Genomic DNA, 22,177 nt, shown 5'->3' on the forward strand with positions numbered 1-22,177 from the left:
CTTTCCCGAGGGGGGGCGGGTACTATAAGAGAGAGAGGAGAAACTCGCTTCCGCGCCTGATTGTGTTTTGCTCGCGCGCGACACCGACACCACGCGGTCGCGCAACGGTTTTTGTCCCCCCCCCCCCTCGCCGGACATTCGAAGGGATGGCGGGCGCCACCAAAAGCAGCCGGGCGCTGCTGCTTCTCCTCTGCGCGCTGCTCTACCTGGCGCGCCTCAGCTCAGGTGAGTCGAGGAAGGCGCGAGACCGTCGCAGCCTTCTCGCTCTTGCTCTCTCGCTCGCTCTCCTTTTTCTGGAACGCTTCGCCTCACCGGGTTGCGCGGGCGCGCAGTCTTGCGCCGCCGAGGGAGCTAGCCGGGGCGCCGCTGGATTTTTGCGTGCATGGACTTGCCATAAGCAAGGGGAAGAATTTTTTTCGCCGTTTTTCCAGCCGAGCTTTTCCTCGCTTGTTTATAGTACCTCGGACAGAGGGGGCAGTGCATTAAAGGGGTGCGCACTGTTGTTCTGGTTTGGGCACTGAAGCCACAATCCTATATGCAGATCGTATATTTGGAAGGGTCCGCCAGGGTCATCTAGTCCAACCCCCCTGCAATGGAGGAATCCAGGGGTGCCAACTTGAATAAAATATTTGGGGGCCCAGGTAAGCTGGGCCCCGCATAATCGATCACATGATGCGGCACACACACATACCTATTTGAATGGCAGTGCCCATCAACTTGGAGTGGAGCCTCTAATATTTTATAGGGGTGGAAGGGACCTCAGCCCCTAGGAGATGGACCCTGTGCACAAATTTCAACTGAAGCATCCGTGACAAGATGGCCATCCAATCTCTTGCTTAAAAACCTCCAAGGAAGGAGAGTCTGTTCTTGTGGGAGTGCATTCCACCATCAGACAGCTCTTACTGTCAAAAAGTTGTTCTTGGTGTTTAGTCCAAATCTCCTTTCTTGCAACTTGAATCCATTGGTTTGGGTCCTAGCCTCCCAAGCTGGAGCTACCTGGGTACTAAGCTTAGGTTTTGGCTAAAAGATTACTCTTCCCAAAGTGGGAGGATGAAATAGCGTGAAAGGTATGGAGTGTGTTGGCTGTGTTTGGAAATATAGTCGCTTTAAGTTATTACGAGGGATGTTCATGATGCTCAAGGACAACATTTGTAGATATGCAAGCCTTTCAGTATTAATGTTTCCCCGGTAGAACCTTTAAAAGGAAAATAACAAAGAGTTACAGGTTTTCAGGCATTTCTGATGGAGGCTCAAAACAGATTATTCATACATTGTAAATGGGTCGCTGGCAACAGGTGTTTTTTATTTCATTGGATTTTGTGGAAAAGGTAAATCCAGTTGGAGTCGGGAATAAGAACTAGCATTTTGATGCTAATGTCACGTATAAAATATGCATGCATTAGCAGCACTGATCCCACAATAAGTACCTGTGCTAGACATCTTCCTCCACCCCATTTCCCAACTTTTTTCTACAAGACCATTTTCTGCCTGAAATCATTTGGTGATTCTGTGGCTTAATGGCACTGTATTTGTCTAGTTCTATGTGATGTGTGAATTTGGTTCTTGTGGATATCACGGGAGCGGATATACTGGGATACTGTCCTATAAAATAAATGTATTGTTCAGACAGTCGAATGTGGAATTTTTGGAAATTTCATGGAATTATTAATTGTATACATCATACATCACAGACACAGACTGGAATTATGAACTGATTGTTGGATGCCTGAGAATTTTGAGCTGTTTTTGTTATAATGGGTTTGTCTGGAAATGATTAGTGAAATCTTAATATTGTAAGTCTTGAAGTAAATATTCAAGATCAATATTTTAAACAATTTGCACTGTTAGCTGCAACAATTTCATTGACAAAATACCTGTGCCGTCTTGCCTCACTTTCTAAAGCTAGCTAATTAGGTCACAGTGTTGTCGTCTTTAGCTGTATCTAATAAGGGTATTAGGATACAATTCCTGCCAGTTCTCTAAACCTGAGTTTTTTTGTTCTTAATTACATAGCAATTCACAACATTAAAAACCCCCAGTACAAAACACTTAAACTTGATCATTACCTCCTAATACCTTCCTCTTCATTTTCTGAATAATGTACATGTTTGTTTTTATTTAATTTTCTAATTTGGGTATTGATACATCCAATCTATAAAGAATTATTGTTAAGTGGATATACTAAGGATTATATGCTCATTGTAAACAGAATTCAGTTTATGTATAGCTTTAGTCTGTAGAATTACTTTTCTTGCAATTTGTTTTTCAACAAGAATGGAAGCATGCATAACAAAAAAGGATTGATGGCTCATATAGCTGAATGTAATCTGCCAGTTTTTAATGACCAAAATCTAAATTATTGCTTCTGAAGCTTGGGAACCTTCTTAATAAAACATTTTTGTCAAGCATTAGAATGGATTTAAAGCTTGAGGAAAATTACAGACTGTTCCCAGAATAATAAACAATGTTGTGAAGCTGAGGCTGTGAGGAGCATATAAATGTCCCTGAATAGAAAATAAATCTGACTGGAAGTGGAGCATAAGTAAATGAAACTTCTCTCCATATTCAGCATTGAAAAAGGGTTATTTTGCTAAGGTCCATTGAGACTACCATCCTGTTCCCCATAGTGGCCAATCCGATACTACAGAGAAGCTCACAAGAAGCAGGGCATGAAGTCAATACCCCTCTCCCATTGTTTCTCCCCAACAGCTGGAGGCTCCATACATCCAGCCACTTATAAGACTAACTAACCATGAATAAATAGAATGAGAGTGTGAGTCCACATTTTCCTCTGCCAAAATTTCAGGTCAGAAATGAGAAACCTGTGGCCCTCCTGGTGTTGACTCCCAGTTCCCATCAGCACAGCTAGAATGGCCAATGGCGGGGGCCTATGGGTTCTTCTGGCACAGCAGCACATCCTTTTTCTCTTCTTCCCCCACATGCTCTCCAAATTCTTCTCCAGAGCTGATTTCGAGGGCACGCCAGGGTTGGGGCTTGGAGAGGAGGGGAGGTTCTGCCAGCACAAATCTATTGTGTCAGCAGTATGGAAGCTTTGGACACTGCCCTGTGGAAGTTGTCGCCCAGCAAAAGGACTACGGCAATACTTAGATATTTGGGCATATCGACCATGCAGATTTGGACTGACTTAACAGCCACTCCTGTCCAACCCTGGAAACTAGTCATGCGAGAGAGATTGGGACTCTTGGTGCCATCTATAAGCTTTGTGAGTGGCCATAAAACTGATAAACTGATACATTTTGTAGTTAAACCCTTAGCCATTTGTTGCACACAAAGAACTGTGGGCCATAGGGTAAGCCATATATTGCCTGACTAATCCTTGTTCTTTTTCTACTTTTAAAGGCAACTCTGAAGTAATGAAAGCAGTCAACATTACCTGGTCATCCATCAATTTTAAGACAATACTACAATGGGAGCCCAAGCCAGTCAACTATTTTTATACAGTTGAAATAGATGGGTAAGTTGAACATAAACATGGAGATTGCTACCACACATCTAGCCTGGTCTCAGTGTAGTTATTTGAAATTAAGAACAATTGGTTTCACTGACTTTGCATGAGGCTGCAGTTTAATGCATTCTCTTACCACCCTTCGCCCCCCCCAAAAGGAAAAGCAAAGCCACAGTTGAATGCAGATTTGAGAACGAAGACTTGAGATCTGAAGCTTTCTAGTCCCCCATTTAAAAAAGAAATCCAGCTACATAGGCTTGAATTATGTTCCTCTTCTCCTGATTACCACGAAGCCTAATTAGTCTGTTTGCATATTAAGTAGAATTTGTTCCTAAGTAGACTAGTAATTTCTTTTTCTCTCCACATCCTCCTGTTGCCTCCAAGGCAAAAAAAAAAAAAAGCAGTTTACATGGGATTAGCTTTAACAAGAGTGCTTGCACATGGAGGAAAGTCTACCATATGGTAATTGTAGTAGCTTTGTGCCAGTCTATCGCTGATCTGTGTAATATGCACTGTGCTGCGAGTAAGTTGTGCATGCTCTAACATAACTGAACTATGGTATCCCAGCAGCAGAACTGGGTACAACTGCTAATATTAGACCAGGAGTGGGAAACCTGTGGCCTGCCAGATGTTGCTGGACTACAGTTGCCATCATCCCTGACTATTGGCCATGCTGGCTGCGGCTGATGGGGAGTTGGAGTCAAACAACACCTTGAAGGCCACAGGTTGCCCAACCTTGTTCTAGACTCTGCATGAGTTTCAAAGTGCCTTGGGGGACACTGTTTTTCTTCTCCACTAGATCAGCTAAGCAAAGGGAGATGATGAAGATTGATAAGTTTTAAAATGATTACTTTGGGCTTCTTTTGTTTTGTTTTTAAGCAAAGAGAACTGGTCAGACAATACTGATGTAAATAGCATTGTACTTTGTATCTGGCAAGGACTGTATGGTGGTGCTTTCTGCTAACTTTTGGCAGTGATGAGGTGTACATTCTGATATTACTGCAGTTAGCCAGGTATCGCCACTTAACACACTGGTATATTCCCCACTGAAATAAAAAAAAAAGGTTGCCCAGAATTGTGCCTTATGTAAAATAACTGTTTCATGATTCAACATGGTATTTCTGGGGGGAAATGATCTAATTTTGATAAATACTGTGCTGCACTTCAGACCTTTGTAGTTAGCTACCTGTCACTGCTAATATGAAATTTCATACTTAGTTATGTGTAATATCTAGGAATTACACTAAGGTTGTTAATGATTAACAATTCAGGAAGGGATGATAGCTCAGTGGAGAGTACACGGTTTGCATTTGAAAGTCAGATCCTGGTATTTCCAGGTAGAACTGAGAATATCACCTCTGCCACCCTGGAAAGCTGCTACCCATCATTGTCAACAAATACTGAGCTAGATGGACAGTTAGCCGGACTTGGTATAAGGCAGCTCCCTATGTTCCAGTATCAACAAAGATATCAAAGCTATGCATTTTCCTGCTACCTACTGTGTTTTAATTAACAAAGTTGCCCTATAAGTAAAGTTATTGGAAGTGGCTATTTCCTATTAATTCACAGGCATGAAACTTTTATCTCCCTAATTATACTCTTCATTGCATATTAACATACACAGACAAGCTCACAGCTGGTTTTGTTAATTTGATTGGACCTGTTTACAAAACAGACAAACTTCATTATAGTGAAATACATTCATTCTATGAAATATTAGCTAATGCAGTATGCTCTTGATCTTTACAGGGACCGATTAGTTCGGAAGAAAATATGCATTCACACTTCAGCAACTGAATGCGACGTTACAAATGCACTGAAGGATGTAAAAGATGTCTACGTTGCTCGCATATATTCCGAAGTGCCAAACAGGGACCCTGATGATTTTGATATCCCACCTTATGAAGTGTCTTCAGAGTTCATACCTTACGCCCAAAGTAAGTAAAAATATATTAGCTCTTCTTTGTTTTTTTCCCACAGCATGGGGCTCTGCACACAGATTCTAAGTCTTACAAAGTGTTGATATACTTGCCCGTGCACTAGACCTGTATAAAAGTTTATATAGAGAAGGCATCCTATCTGTCTGCTATGCAGCCCTGAAATTCACGGTTAAGGAACAAAACATTAGTTGTGCAGGAAATCCATGCATTAAATGCAGCTGTAGGAAGGCAAGGCTAATTTGACTGGGAGCAGCAATGGTGAGAATATTTCCTCTGCACCATTCCCCCAGTCAAAATTGCCTTTTCCTTTGCTGTGGTTGCTGCTTGCACCATGATGAGAAAAACTGAGGACAACCCTGTACCTCTTTCCTCCATATGTAGCACTATTGGTAGGAAAAATGGCGCAGCAGAGGGAAAGATTAAACATCTTCTCCCTCCTCTGCTTCAATTAAACTGGCAATGCCCTCACAGCACACACATATTGTTTAAATAATGCTGAGATACTAACTCACGCAAGTGGCTGTATAACATGTGCTTTCTCACTAGACCATCCTACCTGGGATACCATTTTGGTCCTGCGTTTTGTACCATAGCTTGCAGAGTTTGTATCGTAGGATTCTTGTTGATGTACATTGGTTCTTACGCAGACAGGCATGCCAACCAACATGCTGGGCCCATGGAGCAAGGAGCCATAGCCAAGATCTCCCTGCCATACAAAAGACGCCAAACAGTGTCGCCTTTCATTTCTCTCTTTCTGTTGTTACTAATAACATTATGATTTATGGCACACTGTGGTGCACCGCATTGTAAGTGCTTGTACGGCAAGCAAATCAGTCTTCAAGTCAAGTTTTGTGACAGGAGTGGGGAACCTCAGGCCCAGTGACCAAATGTCACCCTTCAGACCTAACTGCAGATTCTCCCAGGCCCAACACCAGCTCTGCTATGTACTCTCAAGTGCTTTTGCCTCGTGAAAATGTGTCCTTCAATTGTGATCATGCTTCTCACTTTCCTGAATGGGAGAGGTGGACATGTAGAAACCTTTTATTTTTGTGTAGCTGAAATGTGGCCTACTGTGAAAAGTGAACACTGTTTAAATTGCTCTGCCTGCTCCACTGGCATGCGGCCCCTGGAAGGCTGCCTATGATAAAGTGTGGCCCTCAAGCTGAAAAAAGTTTTCCCCTTGCCCTTCTCTATAATGCCCTAAGTCAGGGCTGTCCAACTACCAAGAGACTGCGATCTACTCCCACTATAAAAAAACTGGCAGTGATCTACCCATTGGATGACCAGAGTTGAACTTTTTTTAGGAAGCAAAAGTTGAGATTTTTTTTGGAAGCCAGAGTTGTTGAGCTTAGGCCTCCCCTAAGACATCTCCTTAATTATGCCATGAGAATATAGCACAGCAAAGCTTTACAGCACAGTCCTGAAAGCTTACTGTGGATCTTTTGTAATAAAATCCTCTAGGATAAGGTTACCAGATTTTTTTCAATGAATCTGGGGACACTTTTCAACTTCCTACTAAATAGATGGATTTTGTCAGGGGACTGATTTGCAAATCCGGGGACTGTCCCTGGGAAATGGGGACGTCTGGTAACTTTACGCTAGGAAGTCCTTTCTGCTGGGGATAACCCAGACTGAAATTCCCAGGTGCCAGAAAAGGTTATTTATGTATGTAACAATTGAGGCCCGTGTTTTCTTAGCCCCAAAATGGAAAGTGAGTGAGGTAACTAAAGAGGATTGGCAACTTAAGTTGACAGAAAATGCACAACTTGCAGATCTAACATACATAAAAAGAGAGCAAGAAGAACACATGTTTAAAGAAGATTGAAAAACATTTTTTGAGTATATGGAAAGTAACTGTGTACAGTTGAAAACGCTGGCAGCATTAAAATAAATTCAACAGAGTAAATAATCCTTGATGGATGTAAAAGTGGAAAATTGATTTGAATGGTTACAGTAAAATATGCAGGGATGTATAATATAAATGTATAATATGTAAAGTGAACCATGGAAAGAGAAGAAGGGAAGTCATTGATTACTTTAAAGTTTGTAAAATGTTTATTTGTAATTGTAAAACAGAAAAAAATAATTTAAAAAATTATTTTTTTAAAAAAAGAACCCTGCTCGGAGTTGATTTTTAATCAGTAAAAAACCACTTCTCTTCTAGCTGAGATTGGCATGCCAACAATCAAAAGTTTTGAACAAAAAGAGAAAACTTTGAAAGTGGAGATAGCAGATCCTCTAACGCCTTACAGATTTGAAGGAAATGGAAGCTTTCGAAGTATTAGGGACATATTCAAAGATGATCTAGAATACACACTGTACTATTGGAAAGATCAAAGTACAGGGAAGGTGAGCATCTGTTTTCAATCTCCCAAGTCTTTAATTTCCTTAATGTTTATAATAAGTACAAAGGACAAGCTGAGAATCTAAACTAAATTTCTACTTAAAAGAAATGAACTATAGCCTTAAAAAGAGTTCAGTACTTTAATATTCTGGTTGGAGGCTGTTCTCCAGGTCCCCCAGCCATCTGAAGTGTGCTATTGAAGAAAGGGGCTTTCAGCGGCAAAACCCTAATTTTTGGAATGCTGTCCCAAAAGAAGTTTTCCCAGTGCCTATTCTGGTGGAATTTGCTCCCACAAGTGGTAGTGATAACCCTTGACATGGATGGCTTTAAAATATGGCCAGATAAATTCCTGGAGGATAAGGCTATGTTCTTCCTCTGCAGTTGGAGGCAGTATGCCTTTGAATGCCTTTTGCTGGAAATCTCGAAGTGGGGGGGGGGGGTCTGCTTTTGCGTTTCTCATAGATATAAGCTTAGAAAAGAATGCAGGACTAAATGGGTGCCAGTAGGAATCTTTTTAGGTTCTTATTATGCCTTTCTAGCCCTAAGTAAATACCTTCTTATCTTTACAGACTTTCAGATTAGTATTGGTCTGTTTTTATTTGGACGCTACTTTTGCAGAGCTGCTGCTTTTAGCTTATTTCATATTTTATCGTGCCCTGATATTGTATTTGAATGGCATAACCCTGCAAAATCTATTATTTAATCCATAAAGTTTATGCCTCTGCATAAAAAGTTAAAGGAGACCAAAGTTAACATATATTTATCTTCTTTTGTTTTTTGATGTTAAAATTTTAATCCTTATTAAGTATTAACCTTTTTCATATTGCAAAAAGGTTAATGTTAGGTACTTAAAAGTAGAGGCTGATGCTAATACTCTTCCTTAAATTTGTTATACATTTACAAACAGATCTATCTTTATCTTATTTAAGTATTTGAAATATGTCAAAAGCTTCTTTCAAGAAAATGGTGTTTTGAAGGCTACCTTCATTAGTAACAAATGCACAATTTTATGAACTTCCTTCCAGTAGCACCTTAAAGACCAACTAAGTTAGTTCTTGGTATGAGCTTTCATGTGCATGCACACTTCTTCAGATACACCCTGAAGTATCTGAAGAAGTGTGCATGCACACGAAAGCTCATACCAAGAACTAACTTAGTTGGTCTTTAAGGTGCTACTGGAAGGAATTTTTTTTGTTTTGACTATGGCAGACCAACACGGCTACCTATCTGTAATTTTATGAACGTTAAACATTAAACATACAGTTCAATTTACAATGAAACAATCAGTTTAAACAAACCCAGTACAACAAAATTCAACAGTCACCAACCACCACCAGCATACAACTATTAACTTCCTGTTCCTACAACCACTTTTTAAAATTTAATGATATGACTATTAAGATGAAAGTACCTTTTCTCCTTTGAGCCTTTAACCTACTATGTACTTTGGACTTGCTTAATCTGTATTCAGAGTGAAGAACTACATTACTTGCAAATACATCTTCAAATACCTTTTTTCTGATTGTAGAAACAGGAAAACACAAAAAGCAACCTCTTTGAAATCCGTATCGACAAAGAGAAGAACTACTGCTTCTATGTTCAAGCTACTGTTCCATCACGCTCAACAGACCGTAGCAGTCAAAAAAGCAGTGTAAAATGTACTAGTGTTAGAAGAGACGAACTGGATGGTATGTATCATGACACCACAAACTTAGCCTTTGGTATATAAATCATTCCTATCAAATTACTTTAAGCCCTTGCTGATGGATTTCACTTTAGACTGCTTTCTGTGAAAGCTGTTGCCCAGTGATCTCTAGGTGCATTCAGTGTTTTACCTATTTCTTGCTGCTGCAAAGTTGGCACTGCAGATAGTCAGAAGTAGTTTCCTTTCCCAAAATTGTGTTTTCATCTGGTCACTTTCTTTCTTTCACAAGGACTGTCCACTTTTCCCCTAAGAGCCAAATTCATATCCAGAAGTATCGCCATCCCAGTATGGAATTTTGTGGCATATATATTTCCCAATGCAAAACATCTAAGGCATACATATGTTAACTATGTAGCACAATTCTTTGTAAGCTTTAATCAGAAGCAAATCCCAATCAAACTTGACTGCCATGTCAATGTGCATATGGTTGAAGCCTTAAATGTGGAGGACCTGGAAGTCCTAGAAGGGCTGTATCACATCATTGTTCTGAATGCGTAGGTGGGTTCTAACCAACTTTTGAGTCCTGCATTGGAGCAAATCTATGTTGTTTGTTTGTTTAAGTATGAAGTAGTTTCATAAAAAATACATCATGCTTGGCAGAAGGACTGATTCCACATTAAAGGGATGTGGGCTTTTTTGAGGACTGCAAACCAATTAGATGTCGCAAGAGTGATGCGGGCTGCTTGGTTTAAGCAACAAACATAGGGAGCTATGTTAGAGAAAGGTTCAGTTCCATTGATCACATTGTGTATCCCAATGTTAAAACACCAGCCCTGCTTTATATATGATTGTTACAGACATATAATTAAACTAATGTGATGCCCTGCTTAGGACTCTAAGATTTTAGCCTTCAAGAAAAACAGCTCAACATATTTCAGGTTTGGAATCCAGATTAGTTTTATTCTGAAAGCATAGCCAATAGCTGTTGGGTGAAAAGCATGTCCTTGAACTGACTTTGTGTCTTTTTTTCTTCTTCTCCAGGTCTTGAATTAGAAGTAATTCTTATAATAGCAGCTGTTGCGGTTGGAGTCATCGCTCTAATTATTATTTTATCTGTGGTTGCATATAAATGCACAAGATCAAAGCCTGCAGCAACAAAAAAAGAGAGTGTGCCCCTAAATGCATAAGGGGGAGAAACACTAAAGACAAATCGGCGTTATTGCTGCAAAGGTGACAGCTCAGTCAGTAGAGCATGGGACTCTTAATCCCAGGATTGTGGGTTCAAGCCTCATGTTGGGCAAAAGATTCCTGCATTGCAGGGGGTTGGACTAGATGACCCTTGTGGTTTCTTCCAATTCTACGATTCTACGATTTTATAACTCCATAAGAAATTCTCCTACCTGTGGAAGCAATGACCACAGACCCTTCAATCAAGGGGCATTTGTTGTTTCTGTGAAACATTTATAGTTAAAACACTATTTTAAAAACCTGTTTTATTCGGCAGCAACTGTGATAATTTGTTTTAAAATGTGTTAACTGACAGATACGGTGCAAATACTACTGTTTCTTTTGCACTTTGGGTGTATGTTTAGATCGGTGGTTCTGGGTACATTAGCTGGTACGGGTTATAAGATGCTGTAAGTGTAAGGAAAGGGTTTTACACTCTTGCCAGACTTTATATAATGCGTTACGGTGTGAATCAGTATAAAACATTAGAATGTGCCAGATCCAGGTACGTGCTGTAAAGTTTGAAAGTTCTGAAACTGACTTTGAAGTTCCCCAAAGTTGATGACCAACATTATCGGCATCCACCTTGAAATAACTGAATACGTACAGGATATCATACCTGTTATGTATCAGGATTTAGCACTTTAAATTTATACTGCTTATTAACTGCTGGACAGAGACAAAATTAACTATTTAAAGTGGCGTATGTCTATAAACAAAGTTGATGTAATTTGACATTCTTTGTGTTACTACGTACAATCAATGTTATATTTATGATTTTTATGAATGGGTGTTTATTTTTGTATATATTGCACTAACTTATTAAATCTAATTTTTACAGAAATAAAGGTAAATGGGAATAATGGAAAATTCTTGTTTCTTGAATGGAGGGAGGGTTTTTCATCACCAGATGCTAAATGATTATGGCTTAGCGGCATGCCAATAAACTACTCATTAGTGTACATTTAATCTCAACAATGGCTCCACTTGCAGGCTTACTGTGGAAATGCATGGGTTGTATACAAGTCTATTTCTACTCTGGGTAGACCTACTGAAATTAATGAACTGAAGTTAGTGATGCCCATTAACTTCAAAGAGTAGGACTAGCATTGAATAGAACCACATATAATTAAAATAGAAAATAGAACAGAACCAGAATAACAAACTTGGCTGTGATATGATTAACAGATGGATTTTAGGTACATGCTCCCTTTTTTAGTGGTACAGCAATAAAACTGCTGTCACATATGTAAAGCTAAGCAGGGTCCAGTAAGGTTTCAAATTAGATGTTTCAAATTAGATGGGGAATGCCGTGTTGAGATTCCTGCATTGCAGGGGGTTGGTTGTGGTCCTTTTCAGCTCTGTGATTCTATATCCTTGCACTATGAGCCACCTCTGCTTTTGGCACTGAAGCAGCACCAACCTGAGGTGCAGCAGGGGACACCACAGAGATCGGGAGAAATCATGCACAGGCAAACAGATGTGTATATTTACAAATTATTTCTAGAGCAAAAAAAGAGCAAAGTGGAACAGCTCTTCCCCAGTTCCTCCCACTGACAATCCCTCCCCTTTTAAGCCTAGTACATCTGACCCAAAGGAACAGTTCCCCAAACCTTAACTACCCTGCAATAAAAATTTATAGAGTACCAACAATAAAATGCCAAAGGAAGCTGCCTTAAACAAAGTCAGGCCAAAGTACAAGTTCATCCAGCCACAGATCTCTCCTTGACAAGGGACACGTCCAGTCCTATTCAGATTTTTTAAAAGCAGGTTTTCCAGCTGCACAAATAACCTGGCAGTCACCCCACATTAAAAACAAATGGACACAAGCTTTGCTCCCTGCTTACACCCTGTATCAGTAGTGGTTTCTCCATAGGAGACAGTAGTTCTTCTCTACTAACTATACTGTCACCAACAGGACAATCCATTGGCCACTGCGGTTTACAGCACTGCTGTAAATTTTTGGCATTGAGTGTGTGTGCTCCATGGCCTTGAGGAACAAAGTCAGATTCTTTGCAGGGTTGCCAAATTACAAGAACACTGCTATGATTCTTGCTACCATAGTGCCACTGACTGAATGGGACATCAGACCAACTGAGGCTTTGCACTAGTTGTAGAAGGAACACAGGGTGCAAGATGGGCCTAAGTTGCAAAACCAGGAGTAGTTTAAGGCTGTTTACAGAGATGTGACAAAGCATTACGTGCCTGAAGATGAAGAAGAGGAAGCAATGCATTAACAGCATATCCTTGCACCTGTTGATACAAAACACCCTAAACAAGCTATTTTATACCTATGTTTTGCAATGCCGAACTTTCTATTTCCTTGGGTGTCTTAAATAACTAATTGTTGCTGCCATGTTGGCATTCATATAAATATAAAACCTGGTTTAGGAGCAGCAGAGTTTAATTAGTGTGTCACTAGCACAGTAGATAGGCTGCTGCCAAAATGCATATAATGAAAAGAATGTGATTATGAGCTTAAGTTGGAACATGGTTCATGTGACCATTTAGGACAAAGAGCTTATGGCGTTGCACAAACCTCTCTCACACATAAACATTTCAAGATTAGCAGGCTACTGCATTTCTGTTGCTTAAATCTCTCACCTACCTCATAATCCTGATGCTGAAGTGATGACCGGTTCAGCCAGCGCATGGTACAGAAAATGCTATTAGACCAAATAGTTTTGATTTGGTTGGGGGGATTCAAGTTTCACAGATCTCTCGTGACTTGGTACAACTGAACTGTTCCCTTGCATCAGTTGAACTGGCTTTGCAGACAGCTCTTTGCCAGGTTGAAGCTCTCAAGCTGCACACGTAGTCTTCGTAATAAAATGAAAAAGGCAATCTCACCTACCTGGAGATTGAAGCCCTCTTCCTGCCAAAGGGGGTCAGCCAAAACTGGAGACTTCAGCTCAGCCCTGGAGGTATAGCAACCCTGTTTCTTGTACTGTAACTTTTATAGGCATATTGGATCCCATTTTATTTCCTCGGTACTTTCTCTATGTTTGCAGTACTCAGATGAATGTTATGCCTCATTTTTGAGGGCAGATTCCAACTCTAAGATGACAGAAAATATAGCACGGGTCCTTGTTGCAGCCATCAGAATAGGTCACAATTATTAAAGGGAAGATTTCTAAATTTCAAAGTCCATCTAAAAACAGAGTGTTCGACAGATTTTCCAATGAGAGTTAGTCATGGCACCACCACTAAGAAGACACTTTTTGGGGTGGGAAGTAGTTGAGGGATTGGGAGGGTACCCTCCCTCTCCCAATTATGCTGTCTCCAGGGCTCAGGGATGAGGAGCACAGAGGGGAGAAATTACCAGGGCCCGCCCTATGACCTCACCAGGGGTTGTCCCTAGGTCTTCTTAGGTGCAAGGCAACACAGTCAATTGACCTTCCGTAACTGCTCATGTTGAAGCATTGAACATTAATATTTGTGGTCCCCCCCTTTAAAAAAAGCCATCAAGCTACTTTACAATGAATGTGTAGCTGTAGCCATATTATGGGTATATATCAGTTGAAAAAAATTTGGTCCTTTGGATACTGTTGGGACTATAGCTCGTACTCTTCCTCACCGTTGTCCATGCTGTCCGCAGTGGATGGGAGTTGGCTTCTCACACCTAGCAAGAGCTGGGTTGGTAAGAAGAAGATGCCATGAGTTTCAGCCACTTCTGTTCTAATATGGCAACATACTGAGCCCCCCACCCCATTGCTCTAAGACCAGGCGTTCTCACAGCAATGGTAGAGGGCAGATGCTGTGGTTGTGTTTTGTGACTAGGCAGGAACCCTTTGGGAGCCTCATGGAAGCTACTCTGAATGCTCTAAAGCAGTGTTTCCCAACCTTGGGCCTCCAGCTGTTTTTGAACTACAATTCCCATCCCTGACCACTGGTCTTGCTAGCTAGGGATGATGGGAGTTGTAGGCCAAAAACATCTGGAGGCCCAAGGTTGGGAAACACTGCTCTAAAGCAGTGTTTCCCAACCTTGGGCCTCCAGATGTTTTTGGACTACAATTCCCATCATCGCTTGCCACTGGTCTTGCTAGTCAGGGATGATGGGAGTTGTAGTTCAAAAACAGCTGGAGGCACAAGGTTGGGAAACACTGCTCTAAAGGGTGAGTGAGATACACGTGGTAACAAACAAACAAAGAAACAAAATGGCAGTATCTGAAGCAACATCTCCTTGCTGCAAGAAGTGGAATAGATGTATAGGTGCCATCTCTGCTGCTGCTTCCAGGAAAAATTATTTGCTGAGTGGGAAGTCTTGTATGCAGTTGTAGCAGAGCAAGATCCAGATCCAGAATTCTCCAGTGTTAAGATGGATGGTGTGTGCTCACTGCAGCTACCCTTTGCTATCTTTTATCTGTAGATAGATGTGTGTTCAGCAATCATATTATCCTTTGACTGTAGCCATTGCGTGCCTGAATCCTTGCTCCAGTAAAGTTTGAGTATACAAAGCATTGCCCCTTTTCCCTTCCTGGCCCCCTCTCTAGAATTTAGATTCTGGGAATGTAGGCTTCACTTTACAAGCCGGATGAACTTTGGTGGGAGACAACAAAGAGTATATTAACATTCCTGTGGTCATTAGCAAAGATAATCTTGCCTTCATTTGCATGCCGAGGCTGATATCTGGAGAGAGAAAAGCCTTATTAAATTCCCTTTATAAACAAGGTATCTAGTTCCCGTCAATGCTTTAAACAAGGCAACCTTGTTGAAAAGGCAAATAATTGTGTCATGACCCTGGTATTTCTTAAACAGAACTCGTTGGCCTACGACTCCACAGCACATCAAAGCACACTCCACCTTGGGTGTTTTAAAATATCAGGCTATTTTATCACTAACTCTTGGAAATCAAAATAGCAACTGCAATTGAAAAAAGTACTACTAAGCTGTACTTTTGTGCAAGTATGATTGAACTGAACCAATTACATCATCATCATCATCTTCATTATTATTATTAACCTGCCCATCTGGCTGGGTTTCCCCAGCCACCCTAGCACATGTCCAGCAACAGGACAGGACAGGATGAGATGGCAATGGGAGAGGTCCAATTTGGAGACAGGCAAGCACCTGTGAAACAATGATGCTGGCTGCTGCCTCACCCCACCACATCCCTGTCCTGGTGAGTGGGGATGCGGCTGTCATTCTGCCCATATCTAAGCCAAACCATGGTTAAGTGAGAAAGTCTGGGTGTGTGGATAACTCACTATAAAAATCACAGCACTCCGCTCCTCATCCCCCTCCCCATATCCTGCTGCTGCACTACTTGGAAACAAGCTTTGGTTTGGCTTAGCGCTACATCTGAACCAAGGTTCCTGGCTTGCCCTGTTACAAATAAACCATAAGCTGTTGCCAGTGTCTGTTTGTGGCTTAGACACTCACTGTTCATCAGGAGTGAGACAAGCCACAAGCCCTGGTTTGTGCATAATGCTAAACCAAACCATGGTTTGGCTCCAGAGAGCACAGTAGCAGGATGATCATGTGAACAGCAAAGCAGTTGCAATTTTTACCGCAAGGACTTGCATGCTCAGTTAGCTGCTAAGCCAACCATAGCTAATTGGGCCACTGTCTGGTGCATTGGTGGCTTTCTTTTTAAAAAATGCTTACAGGAGTATGTTGGTTTGGAATAAATTAGTATATCCTTATAATGACCATTTGAAAAAATGTACTCTAAGGAAGTTAGAATCTCTGCTGGAGATGGAAAGAGTACCAAGTTGGGAGAGCAGGCCAAACTTGTGCGCAGCCTGTAGCACCACAGAGCTGGCCTACAAATTGATCAGGTAACAAGGAGAACATTACTAGAATACTCTTCATCATCCAGCACCAATAGGGTCTATCTTAAAAGAGGTATATCTCCCCTTCTCGCTCACACCAATGAAGAAATACCATCATGCTCAATCAGATTTTTGAAAATCTGCTGCTCATAAATCACTTAAACATTGCAACCTCTCTTCAAAGCAGGAGAAGCCAAATTTGTCCTTGAAAAACCACGACTTTACAAACCAACTGGTTAGCCTTTGAGCCAACTTGTGAAATGGGAGCTACCATCTTAATCACCGCCACAGAAAATGGCTGCACATTTCATTTGGTGGAACAACAACTCTCAGAGATGACAAAAGGCTGCAAACATTTCTGTATAACACTTTCATTATAGGATGTCTGTCCTTTACAAATTACCCATTAAATGGAGGTCCTTTGTCCAATCTGTCTAAAATTTGGGAGATTCAATGCCTTGGAGCAGAATACTTGGATCAGACATTTCAATGGCACCCAGACAACCCTACCTCCATTAAATTACCAGCATCAGAAAACTGAAATCAACTGAAAAACTAGAAAATTATAACTGAAAGGACAAACATAAAAATGATTTCTTTAATTATTTATTTGCTCTAGTCTAGTACATCCCTACACAAGATGCTGAGGATCAACCATGGCTTTACCAAATTTACGCTTGACTTCAACAAATCCACTAAGATGTTTCCCAGCACAAGCCCCCTTTGAATGAATGGGGAATATATTTGATGAGAAAACTACCATGTCATCCAATGTATTATGAGAATCTTTGAACAGCTGCACCCAAAGGAGGTGACATGACTGGGAGAGTGTGCTACAAAGCTCAATTTTTACATACATTGTGGATTCTGAAAATAACACCTCCTGGGCTAACAGCTGACATGCTCAGGGAAGAAGCCTCCCCCCCCCCCCCCGCCTTAGATCTGCAAGCTGCCCTGTTTCTCCGGCTTGCGCAAGCAAGCAGAAGGCACAGGTCAGCTTGCAGAGCTGACACACAAGGAATAAGCTTCTCTGTAGGTTGGATCTGCCCGTCCACGGAGCTGCCCTGTCCCTCCTACTTGTGCACGGAAGCAGGAGGGACAGGGCAGCGATCCTGCACCTTTTTTTTCTAGAAAAAAGCACTTATTCTCAGTACCCTGATGGCTTCATTGGGTGTAGATAAGATACACAAGCACCCCTTTCATGTATAAATTTTCTTTCCACACACACACGGGGGTGGGGTGGGATTTTAACTCTGTGGTAGATGGAAGACATGCTTGCCATAGTAACATGGTAGCAATTCCGACTTATAAGTAATAGTTTGATTTAAAAGTATGATTGTTTGTGATTGTACCGGGCACCAGCCTCTTAAAATATGAGCTACTGATCCCAAATTTGTTGGGATATGGACACCTATCTGTAAAGCTTGGGTAGAGAACATGGTGTCCTCTAGAAGCTGTAGAGAACAACTCCCAACAGTCCCAGCCAGCATGGCCAACCGTAAGGAATAATGTTGCAGTCTGTGACATCTGAAGAGCACCACCGCTGGCTGGCCTTGCTATGAGCTTTAAAAATGTTCAGAATGAGACCAGTTTTTTCAAAAAGCCAAGGATCTTTGTCTCAGATTTATTATTCCAGAGGCACTTATATAGAAAAATCTTACATTTAGATAGTGTCTTTCCTCTCAAAGGGCTTTACAAGCTACAATATATTAAAGTACAGTAATTATGTCCCATTAAAATGGGAGCCATCTATGATCACCAGAGTACCAAATACCACCAGAATGAAGACATGGACCTGCTTCATTTGTGCTGACCTTCCCATCACCCCAACAATTCCAGTTCAAGCAATCATAAAAGCAGTGATCAACATACAAGACTATAGCACGAATTCATAGCTGAACCATGTTTCTGAATGATTACTCACCACATCTCAAAAAAATTATTCAACTAAAAAGCATAATCTCAAACACTGCTTCCTTTGAGCACTGCTCTGGTTCATTTTGCATTCATATACTTACTATCTCATGAGGTCAGACTATTTTTGATGACTTGATAAAAGTAGGGATATTGCAACTTGAGATGTCGCAAAAGCCAAGACCATTTCTGAAAACGGAGTTCCCCTGGACTTTGTATCTGGTTTTTAATTCAAAGAATTAGTTTTATTGGTTAATCGTTACTGAAGTTAATTTTGTCTATCAAATAGAGCAGATAAACAACGGTTGTGCTCAGTGTTAAGTCTCAAACTGCAACGCCTTTTGGCTATCTGCAAAAGATGTTCTATAAATAATGGGTACTTTCTGCTAGTTAGTGACAAAAAAATACAACATTCTTTAAAAAACCTCATCTACTACTACTCAATTTTAGTGCAGACGTCTCTGAAAAAAGAATACAAATATTGAAAAAGCTGCATTTTCCATTCTAAAAAATTATAGTAGTTCTTTAAAAAAGATGCATTCAAGAAAACCACTCCCTCTCAAGAACAGCCACTACATAATATCAACTTGAAAAGCAGGTGTTATTTGGGAAAAGGAAACTTCACTAGCAGCAGAGCTACCTGATTCTTATAGGTTATATGTACCTCTGAATCAGATCATCACTAAGCTGAAACTGCTGGGCTAGATGATCGATCTGTGGAATCAGTTTAACATCAGCCTTTGCAACATGATCACCTTGCAGTAACCACATGTTGGCTATCACAACCAGTATCAGAAGCAGTCTGCCCAAGTTGTTCAAACAAACAAAAGTGGGAGTACAGAAGGGCAACTCCTTGCCAAACAAAATACAGTCGTACCTTGGTTGTCGAACAGCTTAGTTCTTGAATGTTTGGGCTCCTGAATGCCACAAACCCGGAAATGACTGTTCCGGTTTGCGAACTATTTTTGGAAGCCGAACATCCGATGGGGCTCCCGCGGCTTCTGATTGGCTGCAGGAGCCAATCAGAAGCCACGCTTTGGTTTCTGAACATTTTGGAAGTCGAACAGACTTCCGGAACGGACTCCATTCAACTTCCAAGGTACAACTGTATGGAGAGAGAAATTGAAATGATGACAGATAAAGTTAGTTCAGTTTTTAAGCTGCTTCCAAGCTCGATCCTTCTGTAGCTCTCCACCAATTATTCATATAAAATACATGAAGAAAAATGGCATTTATAAACAGTGGACTCAAGCACCGTATTGGGAGCAGGACGAGGAGAACAAAAATTTGGCAGGCGGTATCTTACTGTGAAAGGGGGATATTCAAGACTGATGTGTGGTCACTAACAATATATGTTGATTTTATAGCAAAGGCGGGGAGACAGCGATCACATTTATTTGCATATGTAGTGCATGCCTTCTTGTAGTGCATTTCTATGTTACATCACATGAACAAAGACACATAGCTAGGCCTGTGTCATGGGTTTTCAGAAATTCCTATGGGCTAAATGGCAGATTATTGATCAGCCAGACTAGTTAGGCACTGTCTTCCCAGCCCCATCTACGGGGCCACCTCTAAGGAATGATCCCATAACATCATGTAGCAACAATAATCGCTTCACTTGGAAAACTGATACTCCTTAAAGCCTCAGTTATATGTGGTCTTGCCAGCATCTATAAGTTTGCGATTGGCTTATTATCAGTTTGGGAACTGCTCATGTAACATTAAGCATTAGGCAGTTGGCATGGAAGTTATTCCTAAGAGGCAAACACACACAAAAATGATCACATAACCAGGACACAGTTCTGAAAGGCTTTGAACTGCTGTGTCTCAGGCAATGAATGCAGAACATACACACACACCCCAGAAAGAAAAGCATGTCACCCTGTAAAAGAAAATACATCTGAATTCATGGGGCAGGTGCCCTTGGCATTTTATTATGAACCTGTGCACAGCTTCCCAAAGCTATCAAATGGATCAGACCCACTTCTAAATGGGAACATCGGTGATCTCTGTTTTGAAATACAGAATGTGAGTTCCTATGTTTAACTTTTTATTTCTCTTTATTCTCCAACTTTCCCAGCTTCCTCATTCCTCTTCATTTCCCCCCACTTCCCCTCCCAGAAGTGCACGAAGCACAGGCAACAACAGAACAGAAATTTATTTTATTTTTTGAGCCGGATAGAAGACTGGGACCAAAAGAGCAGTGGGAAGCTGTGGACAGAGACTGAGAATGAGATCTTCACTGGAATAAGCTCAGATCTGTAGAAGTTAGAAATGTAGGTCCAAGGTTCACTTCTCTCCCAATGCTGCTGCAAAACAGAGCCTCACCCACCCTTGGCCAAAGGAAAAGCTTGCTGCCCTGTGTAATGATGCAATAGAACAGGCTAGTACTGCCCTGAAAAAAAGGTATGATATTCAGTACAATGAAATGATGCATCTGGATATGACACAGAAATTCACGTCTCTTTGCACTGGGAGCAGAGGAGGTAGCGACCCTAACTTTAATAAGGGTTCTTCCCCAGAGGAAGCAAAGGTCAAACAGAAGTCGAATTAGTTGACTTCAGAATGTTTACATCCCAGGATGAATCACAGTTACAGTGATTTAAGCCCAATTTAATTTAGGCAGGTTTTAAAAACCACAAGAATAAGGACATTCTTAGTACATAGTAATATTTAAACCAACATATACACAAATTAGTAATATCCTACATTATAATAAATGCCTTGACAGCTTGTTTTGGACACTTTGTTATCCTACACTTAGTAATTGGTTTAAAGAATGAGCCATCTGTTAAATTACATTGTACTTTGTGCCTTTCTATGCCCAGTGCTGTTTTCAGTCACTGAAGTAGGTTGTAGATTTATGCATTATTGTTGTTTTTAAGAACCAAATTCAATTGTATCTTCAGTAATCCTCTTGAACTCATAGTTTCCTCTTCCATCCATGTGAAGGTAGAACTGAGGAGAAGAAAAAATACATATTAGCTAACTTGATTTTAATATATACAGTGGTGCCCCGCAAGACGAACGCCTCGCAAGACGAAAAACCCGCTAGACGAAAGGGTTTTTCTGTTTTGGAGGCGCTTCGCAAAACGAATTCCTAAGCCGCTTATCAGCTGTTCCGCTGATAAGCCGCTTAACAGCTGATCGCTGGAAGCCGCTTGACAGCTCTAGCACTAATCCGCTAAGCTGTCAATGGGCTTGCTTCGCAAGACGAAAAAACCGCTAGACGAAGAGAATCGCGGAACGGATTAATTTCGTCTAGCGAGGCACCACTGTACTCTCTGTTTAAATAAGGGTTGTCTACAGAAACTCCTATCACCACATTTCTGCTTGGAAAGAACACTGTAAAATGTTGCATGTCTTATACCTCCATCTGGTGGCATTGACAGGAGCTCCAACTATTTATTTTATGATGATACAGTCATCCGGTTGCTGAAGTTTGGTCTCATAACTCTGACTACGTGTTCAACTCTTTACTACTGAAATATGCAGACAAATGGCTAAAAAGAACGGTGAATTCTTCACATATTTAAAATTGCTTATGAAATCCTGGAGGAATCTGGTTTGGGAAATTAGGTACGGGATGGCTGTGCTTATTGCCTTTAAAACTATGGTTTCATTTTAGCTATGTGCAACTGCCAACTATCACAGGAAAATCATATAACAGTTCCTCAGAGTAGCTGCTTACCTGATCACCCTCACAGTGTCTCAGCTTCCTGATCTGTGAGTGGGTTTATATAGTATACATGTATGTAGTGAAGGTGAAAAAAATATCTGAAACACTTCAAGCACTTAGGAGACCCAGCATTTTATCAGCCTTGTAACTAAGCCAGGGAAGTTACTAGCCTGATTTGCCTTTTG

At 41.0% G+C, this 22,177-nt stretch overlaps 2 protein-coding genes and 2 long non-coding RNA genes across 10 annotated transcripts in view; 2 read left to right on the plus strand and 2 right to left on the minus strand.

Moving 5' to 3' along the window:
• The first annotated feature begins 100 nt into the window (after positions 1–100).
• F3 (coagulation factor III, tissue factor) lies at positions 101–11,492 on the plus strand. Its single transcript, XM_083743561.1, has 6 exons — positions 101–225; positions 3,361–3,475; positions 5,216–5,403; positions 7,571–7,755; positions 9,279–9,438; positions 10,437–11,492. The coding sequence occupies exons 1-6, from the start codon at positions 147–149 to the stop codon at positions 10,580–10,582; spliced, it is 873 nt and encodes a 290-aa protein (XP_083599687.1). The 5' UTR covers positions 101–146; the 3' UTR covers positions 10,583–11,492.
• On the minus strand, positions 7,439–14,445 carry LOC310846686. The gene is made up of 2 exons (XR_014565471.1): positions 8,994–14,445; positions 7,439–8,764 (listed from the first exon to the last, which is right to left on the minus strand). It is a non-coding gene; the product is annotated as an uncharacterized lncRNA (long non-coding RNA).
• Positions 14,332–18,701, plus strand: LOC310846701. The gene is made up of 2 exons (XR_014565489.1): positions 14,332–14,453; positions 14,743–18,701. It is a non-coding gene; the product is annotated as an uncharacterized lncRNA (long non-coding RNA).
• ABCD3 (ATP binding cassette subfamily D member 3) overlaps positions 16,990–22,177 on the minus strand; it is a 49,214-nt gene continuing 44,026 nt past the window's right edge. For 4 of the 7 annotated variants that reach the window (XM_083743390.1, XM_083743391.1, XM_083743392.1 and 1 more), the window contains one exon: positions 16,990–21,271. In XM_083743390.1, the coding sequence (XP_083599516.1) occupies positions 21,194–21,271 (78 nt within the window). In that variant the 3' untranslated portion in view covers positions 16,990–21,193. The remainder of the gene's footprint in view (positions 21,272–22,177) is intronic. The other 3 variants (XR_014565401.1, XR_014565402.1, XR_014565400.1) reach the window with 2 other exon arrangements.

Source organism: Podarcis gaigeae (genome assembly GCF_964106915.1).
Source record: "Podarcis gaigeae genome assembly, chromosome: 6".
NCBI lineage: Eukaryota > Metazoa > Chordata > Lepidosauria > Squamata > Lacertidae > Podarcis > Podarcis gaigeae.